This window comes from Seriola dumerili, unplaced genomic scaffold, assembly GCF_002260705.1.
Source record: "Seriola dumerili isolate Sdu_G_001 unplaced genomic scaffold, Sdu_1.0 BDQW01002429.1, whole genome shotgun sequence".
Taxonomy (NCBI): domain Eukaryota; kingdom Metazoa; phylum Chordata; class Actinopteri; order Carangiformes; family Carangidae; genus Seriola; species Seriola dumerili.
The window spans coordinates 39,283-50,000 of record NW_019176684.1 but is presented as its reverse complement, the minus strand read 5'-3'; the positions used below and the strand labels follow the sequence as shown (position 1 = coordinate 50,000).

Sequence of the window (10,718 nt, the reverse complement as noted above, 5' to 3'; positions counted from 1 at the left end):
CCAGGAGCCCGCGGACCAGTCGGTGGTACTGGGAGAACGGGTGGTGCTGTCCTGCGTGGTCTTCAACTACAGCGGCATCGTCCAGTGGACCAAGGACGGCCTGGCCCTCGGCATCGGCGAGGGTCTGCGCGGTGAGGGAGGGGACAGAAATCCTGTAATGGGAGAAAAAACCTTGCAGCTGCAGGGATCAAAGTGAAGTGAAGAAGGGGAATAACTCAGCCACGGTCTCGGTTCAGTTTTGATTGTAAGAACCCTGACAAAAGCTATTATGGCTGAAAAGTGCAGGGGTTTTTTAACATTAAGGGAATGAACACTGTACAGAGAGAGATAGAGTTAAGAGCCAAGAGGCGTGTGAGTGACAATCTGGGCAAAAATGAGTCCTGTATATCATGCTGAATTAGAGAAAATCCCTCACACTGCTGACAAAAGCAGACGCACATTCGCATTTACATTTTAAGCCGACACGCACATACAGAATGACTTACAGTGAGTGCAACAGTAGAGTACGCTTCATTTCAGAGATGGAGAGGCATCACATGCAAACAAAAGTGAGGAGAGTCAAAGGGTCAAAGCCTCAACAGACGAGTCTTTTTTTGTCTCCATTCAGGAAATGATCAGAGGAAACTCACAAGTGCAAACCGAAAGAATAAGAAGCAGAGAGAAGAAGAAGAAGAAAAGAGAAAAAATGTCCTTCACTGACCTCAGCCCCATTTTTGCAAAATTCAAACAAGCTTTTGACCACTGCGGCTCACTGAATGTTGCTATTGACATCTTATGACTGCAGCTGCTGGCAGCTCGTACTCTTTGCCCGTGATAAATCTGGGCAAGGAATGAAAATGATCCTTCAGACTTTCATGTGTTCAAGTATGAAAAAGCCTCTCTGTCCCAGAAATTAAAAACTTCACCGAAGCAAAATTAAAGACTGTGTGACATGTTAAAACTTAAACGCTTCATTATAACCAGTTAAAAGGCTCCTGATGACGAAAAGTGATTTATTGATGAATTTCACCATAAATATGTGGAAACATGACTGACAGGTGCCAAAAACCTGCTTTTGAATTACAATCTGTCAGATGCTTTTTTAACGTTTAACTGTCAACATCTTGTAATGCGCAGCAGGACTGTTGTGGTGATTCTGCTCTGCACTTACAAGCACCTGTCAGACAAACCGTGTGCAGGATTATGACATCAACAGTTTCTGCTGGTGACGCTATAAAGACTCAAACTCAAATGCTATGCTAAATACATATTTTTACCTGCATTAAAGTGACTTTAAAGTGATAGTTCTGGTTATTTGACATGGGGCTGTGTGAGGTAATCATACAGTGTATGTAGATACGGAGCGGCGCCCTGCCAGTTTGGAGAAGGAGACGTAAGCACCGGCACAGAAGCTGAGTGATGTGGTTTAATAAAATGTCCACCAAAAGAAGTCAATATCAGTTGAAGTGTACGCTACTTTATTTCGCCATCAAACAGCCCATTCCTTTGGAACTACATTTTCTAAACCGCTGAACTACCATATTACCACGCCCAAGCGCACTTACAGCACACACAGTATCACGCCGCGGATCAGCTGTTTATATGCACAGTATGCCGCTAGGGGTCTTTCAATCAATAACAGAGGACGGTGTCGTGGCGACGTTGTGAAATAGTATGTGATCATGGGAGTTGTTGTCTTCACCACCATCACCGTAACGTTCTCCCGGTTTGGATTCCTTCAGTGTCAAGTCGTTCAGGAGGTTTTTACCAGGAACCGAATTATCCACAGACGTCTCCTCCTCTCCAAACCAAACACACCCTGACTTGTAAAATCACTGAATAAAGCTGTTTCACACCCAGTGTTTTTCTCTGAGGGGTTTGGACTAAAATCCTTCATCTGGTTAAAATACATAGTTAAAAAAACAACCAAGTGTACCAAAAGTTGTATCTTGAAAATGTGGCTTGAACTTGAGCTTCTTGCAGGCGAGCGCAATGTCGACACGTGCAAAGCAGATATGACGTTCATTGGCAGGCGACCAAATCATTCATCAAATCATCAGTCATTTTAATGTGGAAAAGTTACATATTATAACTTTAAGTCAGAAAGAACTAAGTGTAGGTGCGCTTGTGCGTAGGAATACGGTAGTTCAGCGGTTGAGAAAATGTAGTTCCAAAGGAAAGCGCGGTTTGACGACAAGATAAAACATTGAAAATATTCAAAATATGCATATGATAATATTAAATACAATTTACATGTTTGAGGATTGGCCCCATCCACAGCAGCACATCACTTCTGTACCGGTGCTCTGGGCTGCTTCTCTAAACTGAGAAGGCGCCACTCCGAATCTTCTGCAGGCAATAAACTGACTGTGTATAAGTATCTCACACAACCCCACGTCAAATCACCAGAACTATCACTTTAAAATCATTCTGAAAACAAACAAACACTTATTTAGAAATGAAGTCAACAAAATGTAACGTTACAAACAAGGAAGTAAATTAGCACTCGTATACTTTATTCCCACAAATCTCCATTTCTCATCAGACTGTAAATTCACCCACAAAGAACGACACACACGCTGTATAGCACGCAAACACATCACATACATAACCTCCCACACACGCACACACACACACACACACACAGACACACACACACACACACATATTGAATCAACCCACCGCCCACGCACACACACATAAAACAGACACACACATTGTCACTCAAGTGATAATCTGACATGTGATGTGAATCTTGTGTTCAACTCAATTTAATTCACAGGTTCAGTAAAGGTCAGCACATCTCGCTCTCTCTCCCTCCCTCCCTCCCCTCCCACTCGTCTTTCACTCCCTCCCTCCTCTGTCTTTTCAAACTACAGCTCCATCATCACTTTGCTTTATGTATTTCCCACATCACCTTCATTGCTGTTTCATCTGTCTTCCTCCTCTTCTGTTTTCTCTCTTCTTCTTCTTTTTTTTCTCATCCCTTCCTCCTCCCTCTTTCTCTCTGTCTGTCGGTAATGCTCTCTTTGTCCTTGCAGCCCTTTTTTTTGCGAGCATGGTCCCGGTGGCAAACACACCAGCGTTTGATAAACATGTTGTTCTCTTTGTCTCTTTATTCTCTGCTTTTTCAGCCATCTATCATCACCTTCTGTCCATCCTTCATCCTCAAATAGTCTGTGCCGCCGTCCCTTCCTTCATCTCTGACACTGTCTCTCAATCTTTTCATCCCTTTTTCATACTGTGAGCATGAAGTCATGTAATGTGTGTGTGTGTGTGTGTGTGTGTGTGTGGAGGAAGGGGGGTCTATAAGTTGTGAATATATATGCACCAGCAAATAATATTAATTGATTCTGATCCGAGGATGTGTTGCTGATGCATGTAACATCACATATAAGAGGTTGTTGTTATGTGCCCTGTATGATGTCATACAGCTGTTGATGACAGAGTGGGCGTGCGGTAAATTCATACCTGCAGTTTGAACACCCACACACATGCAGGAGATCTGCATTTATTCACTGACAAAAACACTTTCTCAACATCACATCGCATCACATCACATAGTTGCGCATGTACATGTGAAAACGAAAATCCTTATAATGTATGTATCAGTGTGTGCACCGACATGCGTGTCATGTTTACATGTATACCTAGAAACGCACATCTATCCCCTACCTGCAGGCATCAGTGGTGGCAGTTCATTGTTCGTCCTCAAACCTCCTCCTCCTCCTCCTTCTCCTTCTCCCCGGGGTGCTTTCACCTCTGTGGTTGCTATGCTGCGAGGTGCTGGAGTGGATGATGTAATCTCCACTAATACTTTTGTCCCCCCCCACCCCCCCGACCCACCCTCCTTCCTCCTCTCCGTATACCCCGACTGCCTGCCTGCCTGCTCGCCTGCCTTTGCCATCTGAATCCATGATGTCATGTTAGGATTGGGCACGGAGGATCAATGAGTGCCCCCTAGTGGGACGTCACGCTCAATTATGTCTTTGTCTGAGAGGCGAGGGTTCAAACAGAGAGAAAAGGGGCTGTTGTAATTGGAACGGCGCTGCCTGTAGTTCTGCGTATGATGCTGGAATTGATGTGGCATCATTGTATATGTGGCAATGCCTGATCAGTGTTTGTGCAAAAACCCCTCAGCTGTGTGTGTGTGTGTGTGTGTGTGTGTGTGTGTGTGTGTGTGTGTGTGTGTGTGTGTGTGTGTGTACTCCTGCATTCATTACCTTCCTCTGGGTTGTTTGAGTAAAGGACCTACTATCATGGTCTCCAGATGCTCCGGTTAATGCAAAAAGGTCTTCAGAACTTCCGACACAAATGCCACAAACGCTGAGCGCCGTCCGTGCGCTGTGATTAAAAGCTTTGACATTTCCACATGAATATGTGTACCATTTGCTGATCTCTGCCTCTGACTGATGTGATACAATTGTGATTCAGCTTTTTATCCATTTCATAAGAGCTTTTACATTTGCTTTATCTTGTAAACAAGTCAAGTGTCAGTCCTCTGCTGCACAGGCAAGCAGAGAAATACAACAGTCACTGACACTGACTAAAAGAAGATGAAAGAGTAGATATACAAATGTTTTCAATGGTTCCCTTTTCTGAAAATGTTTTTGTGCTCCGTTCACTGAAAAAATGTATTACCTCACTTACTTTTTATGGTGTCTATCCATTGAGATAGTTTAAGTTTTATTTCCTGAGCTTTCTGTTGCAACCCCAGTAAAGTGAAGATGAATGGGATTTTCACTGACACTCATCCACAGGATATATACGTGATATCACATTTTCACCATTATCGTCACCAAAAAAAAAAAATCTTGATTACAGTATAATCGTGATATCTCTAGAATATGTGAATAATAATAATAATAATAATAATAATAACAACAACAAAAAGAACAACCAGATGAACTGATTAACAAAATATCCACAAGGCCTAACATCTGCCATCATGATATTATTATATGTGCATTATTAACACAATATTTTTAGTTATCGTCAGTGCCGTTATATCGCAACACCTCCTCTCGGAACAGTTTTCAAAGGGGTGACTGTTTATCATCAAATAGTCCCTTTGAAACCTGTTCAGTGGATTATTCATTCAGGTGAACTACATCCTTAAATTAATAACATTTCTTTTCATATTCCATTTTCTATACTTTTACAGCCAAAGCTTTGAGCTGAGGATGTTGGACAGCTGATGTTTCTACAGTCATCACAACAAAAGATGTCACAATATGTGAAACCTGGCATCTTCCTTCCCATGTATATTTACAGTTTCACCTAGTTTTCTTCTTAGTAGAGGGAAATAAAAAGTTTTACTCCAAAACCCAATACCATTTTTTTTTTTTTTAGTGTTGCTGAAACTCATCACTCACTGTTTCTAAAATAAAGATGATATTATCCTCCAACACAGATCTTTTGTGAAGGCAGTGCTATTATGATGACTCATGACTGTAGTAGCAGCGGGTAATGTAGCTCTTCCTTCATGCCAACAATCATCTCCAAACAGCAGGCCACATTTTTCCAGGTGGTAGACTATTTTTAAATTACATTCCAGAAGTTAATTTTCCAAACGCGACAGGCTTTTCTGACCTGCGAATAAAACGTATTATGAAACACGACCTAACAGTGGAAGTAAAAAAGGAACCCCAAGCATGAATCACAAAATGAGTTTTCGACTCCATCTTTCTAACTGTAAACCTGCTGTGTGTCTCCTGCAGCCTGGCCCAGGTACCGTGTGCTGCGGGCTCTGGACATCGGCCAGTACAACTTGGAGATCTCCAATGCAGAGCTTTCTGATGACTCTCTGTACGAGTGTCAGGCCACGGAGGCCGCCCTGCGCTCCAGGAGGGCCAAACTCAATGTGCTCAGTAAGTGGACCACAGCTGCAGACACAGGGGCCATTTTTCTCATGCTTGTTTTTCCGATTTTCTGTCAGCTAGTATAGTTTGAAGGAACGTCTCCTGAGTCTGAGAGAATGAGCTTTTCTCTCAGAAGCACCGTTACAGTTTGACTATGTGGTTAAAATCACAAGATTGGTTTGGATCAGTGGCTCTCAAAGTGGGGTCTCGGGACCCCCAGGGGTCCATGAGGAGGTCCCTGGGGGTCCCGAGTAAAAAGGGGTAATCATTTGTTTCCACTATAATTCCATCCATAAGTAACACAATGACAGAATGTATGACTATTTTGGTCATGGGTCTCAAACCACCTTCTGTAACTGAAACATCTAAAGCAAAACTCTTATCAGATTGGGGAACGCGATCTAATTTGTGTCAGTTTAGGGGTCCTTGATGTGAAAAAGTTTGAGAACTACTGGTTTAGATGCACAGTTATTTGATGCATCATTCTTGTGTTTCCCGTCTGTTTCCATCAGCCAAATCACAATCCTTCCTGACAAATCAACCTCCAGAATCCATGAGTTGAGCTTTTTCTTTGCTGGAACTGTCAATATTACATTAAAAATAAATTAAGAGGGTCAAAAGAAAAAAGCACAAGAATGCAAAATGAGAAAGGCCTCAGCAGCAGTGTGGCGATGCAGCAAGTGTATGTATAACTTAGAGGTCAGAAAGTCAAGTCAAGTCAATTTTTATTTATATAGCGCCAAACCACAGCAGGAATTATTTCAAGGCAGTTTTCATATAGAGCAGGTCGAGACCCTTCTCTTTTATAATATTGATTACAGACACCCAACAAGTCCCACCATGAGCGAGCACTTGGCAACGGTAGCAGGAAAAAAACTTCAGCAGAACCAGACTCAGGGTGGGTGGCCATCTGCCTGGACCGGATGGGTTGAGAGAGAGAGAGAGAGGGAGGGAGCAGGAGGAAGGACCACCATGCAATGATAATGATAATAGTAATGTGATAATAAGGACAATAACAGCAACAAGCAGCAGCAGATGTTGAGCAGGATCATGGAGGCTGGTAGGTGGTTTGCAGTTGCAGATCTAGACTCTACAGCTCTGGAGACAGAAGGACCTGCAGAGAGCAACAGGAGGAGAGAGGAGAGAGAGCACAAACCAATCAGACCCAAGTTTGTGTCCAAATGCTGCTCGGTGCACGTCTTCTAGCTCACAGACTTGGCTGAAACATGTCGCTCTTGAACAGTGCATTTACAGTTCCTCCTGACTCCCTGACTAATTACCACGGTGTACCACTGTGGCCATAACCTTAAATTTGATCAGGAAATTCAAGTTAAATAAATAAGTTCAGCAACTAATCTGACAACTGTTTTGACTGAAATCACAAACTACCAATGGCAAAGAGGTGAAAAACCAACCTTCTTCAGCTTAATAGGAATCCGATGCATTTCCAGAGTTTTTCAAAGGCCTAAGGTAATATTGCTTCAACCTAATCTCATGAACGTATGGACTGATTATGTACATATAAAGGTTCATTTGTATGCATGACTGCGCACTAGCACAAATGAGTCCTTTTTAACGCTCGGACTTGTGTGTGCTTCTCCTCCAGTCCCCCCCGAGGACCCGGTGGTCGAGGGAACCCCGGAGCTCCTGCTGATGGCCGGGACTCCGTACAACCTGACCTGTGTGACCCGCGGGGCCAAGCCTGCGGCGCACATCCAGTGGACCAAGGATGGAGTCGCTGTGGAGGGAGCCTACCAGTCCACGGTGACTCACACGCACCCATGCACACAGGCGGATAATGGCAAACACACACACACACACACACACACACACACACACACACAGGGGAAGACAACAAAACACACATAAAACACATAAAGTTTATTACACTAAAATGAGATTTTCTTAATCTCCTATGGCTTAAAAGACTTTGTAGTACAAGTTCTAGCACAATTACAATCTGCTGCTCAGTAACATCCACTCTCAGTCTGTTTATTTGTTGGTTTAAACAGTGTGCTTTTTGCCGTTGGCTCTGAATTACAGTGTGAACACCTCAGGCCATGCAGCACCCCTGCAGTCCTGCATTAGGGAAACACGGTGTGTGTGTGTATGGTAAACAAGCTTAGCGCATGACTTTCTTGGATCTTCGTTACTAATTGCAAATTCTGACCTGCAAACCTGTGGCTAGAAGCTTGTTGTGCCTTAAAACCCCGATTTTAAGCATTTGGGACCCAATTAAGAATTTATATTTTTTTTTAATTAGGGTATTTATTTTCACTAGTGGCAATGAAAGAGCACAAACATCAGTGAAATGCAACAGCAGTATTAACTATATCAAACTGAAACCTGTCTGTAACCGTTAATAGTATTAAATGATCAAGGAAATCATCTTAACTTCTCACTGTGAGAACGCATCAGCTGCTCTGTTATAAGATGAAAGTCTCAACAGGCAACAAATAAAATGAAATGAAAGTAGGAGAAATGAAAAGAGCGATGTTGCTTTTAAGGCCAAAAGATGAGTGATGTATTTGAAAAGAAACATGTAAGCATGACATGAACACCTCTCCTTTATTAAATCGTTCATTTATCATAAGAGCTTAGATTTTAAGCTACAAAGTGTTTGAGCACGATGACAGTGAGGGAGAATCTTAGTGATCGTACCTTTTGGTTTCTCTTCATTTAAGAGGTTTTAAAAGTGGAGTAAAAGGGTTGGAATGAAACTTGATAACACCTGCAGGGGCACTTGTGCTTTTATTAGGCCGTAGGTTTGATTCCCACCTAGGCCGCAGCCTGCAGTTAGATCCTGTACTTTCAGCAAAGTTGGATTCACAAAAAAAAAATAATGTCGACGTAAATGACTCCAATCCAGTCGTCCATCTATTTAAACCAGCGGTCTCCTACAGGTGGCTCGGGAGCTACCAGCAATTTTAGAGCAGCTCACCCAAAGTTCTGAGAATATAGTCTGTACAAACACAACACAACACGACTCAGTGAATCTACTCCAACCGCGATTTAATCAAACACACAGACATGCGCCCCCCTCGCTTCAACACCAAGTCATTATTTGTCAGTTTTCAGTCAAATGAGTTACTGTCAGGTTTGTTTACATCAGATCTGCCGTAGGCGACATGCAGTGATAGCAACTCTTCTGGATAACAGATATAAGGAAGATAAGATGATGAGAACAGATATAAACTAAACTTTTCCAACAAACAGGAAACATGTTGCCATGGATTAAATGGGTTAGGCTGTGGGCTTCAACTGGGGCCCCCTTTTTTTTTTTTTTTTTTTTTTTTTTAAACCCATGTTTGTTTACATTTTGGAAAATGAAGTGTACAGAATTATCTATTTTAAATTTCCTGTTTGTACCATTGGATGTACCTATTGACAACTTTCACTGGATTACTGACTAAGCTCGTTTTTTCTCTGATTTCTAATCATGTTTATGGACGTTTATTTGCAGTGGTGTTATTACGTGTGTGTGTTCAGGTCTGACTGAATCATGACTCCGATTTTTTTTTTTTTTTTTTTTTAAACATTTTTTTGGGTACAAAATGTGAATTTTGGATATTGATATTTGATGACTTGTTAAATGATCTCATTCATCTGATTTGTTTTGGAGACCAGTTTGTGTGTTTTGATACGATACATGAATAAATGTAACCAGCAATATAAGACGTGAGGAGCTCTCAGTCCCTCAGCTCTCGGAGTAAAAGAGGTTGGAGACCCACGATTTAAACCCACGTTCTGATCTCAATCAGATCTTCATCTGATCAGTCTTGACAGGCAGTATTTTTCATTCATGCTGTTTTTCGGTAGCCTTGCGTCTACATGTACAGTGTGTATAATTACACTCCTTCCAATAAGCGTTGTATCACTGTTGTCAATCAGGCTCGCACCTCAAGAGAAGAGAGGCACACGTGGATACAGAAATAGACATCAGTTACTTTCCACAATTAATGGTTGTGACACAACTTGAAACAGAACATCCAAGACATTTTTAATTAACCCACATGTCACAGATGCTTGCTCTCTCTCTCTCTCTCTTTCTCTCTCTCTCTCTCACACACACACACACACACACACACACATACACAGGAAGTAAGTGTAAGTGGCACTTGCACATTATCACTGTGATATATTTTGCATTCTTTTCTCCCTCATTCACACTCATGTTCCCATATACTCTCCTACACACATGAAATGATGCCTGCGAGCTCACACACACACACACACACACACACACACACACTGGCACTTGCACATCTTTGCTTTCATATGCAGCAACAAACACACTGACTCACACGCTCAAACACAGATGTTTTTACATCTCTTGCAGCCAGTTGCAGCCTGCCCCCTACACATGCTCATACATATTACATGCTGCACTTATGTTACCGTGTTACTGACCACGCATTTACACTACACTGAGAGCTGAACACACTTTTCTTGACAGGTTTTGTAGCTGCATCGCAAAACAACCCACCTCCTCAATCGAAGAAAACTGGATTTTATGTTCTCATTGTGCGGAAGACGATTTATAACTCATGTTTTTATGGCTGCAACTAAGGATTATTTTCATTATTGATCCACCTATCAATTATTTTCTGAGGGATGGATATTTTCCTAATACAGGCGCCCTTTAATCTATAATTTCTCAAGAACTGTGAACTATGCCGATCCCAAAGATAATGTCTTTGAATTGCCTCTTCCGTCCCACCAAACCCAAATATATTCAATCTACACTGATATAAAAATGAGAAAAGCAGCAGAAATAGTCGCCGTAGCCGATTAATCAATGAAATGTTTCAGCACTTCTGTCTTTCTCCTCAGTTTCTATATGAGTATTCAGCTCTCGTTTTTAAAATGCAAAGCCGG

The 10,718-nt window shown here is 42.0% G+C and overlaps 1 protein-coding gene across 1 annotated transcript in view; it reads left to right on the top strand.

The window, feature by feature from the left end:
• The window catches only part of LOC111239386 (kin of IRRE-like protein 1), a 70,681-nt gene that overhangs the window by 43,253 nt on the left and 16,710 nt on the right, over window positions 1-10,718 (top strand). The window contains exons 2-4 of the mRNA XM_022769258.1: window positions 1-131; window positions 5,700-5,849; window positions 7,447-7,604. The exon at window positions 1-131 is cut by the window's left edge and continues 19 nt beyond it. Of these exons, the coding sequence (XP_022624979.1) occupies window positions 1-131; window positions 5,700-5,849; window positions 7,447-7,604 (439 nt within the window). The remainder of the gene's footprint in view (window positions 132-5,699; window positions 5,850-7,446; window positions 7,605-10,718) is intronic.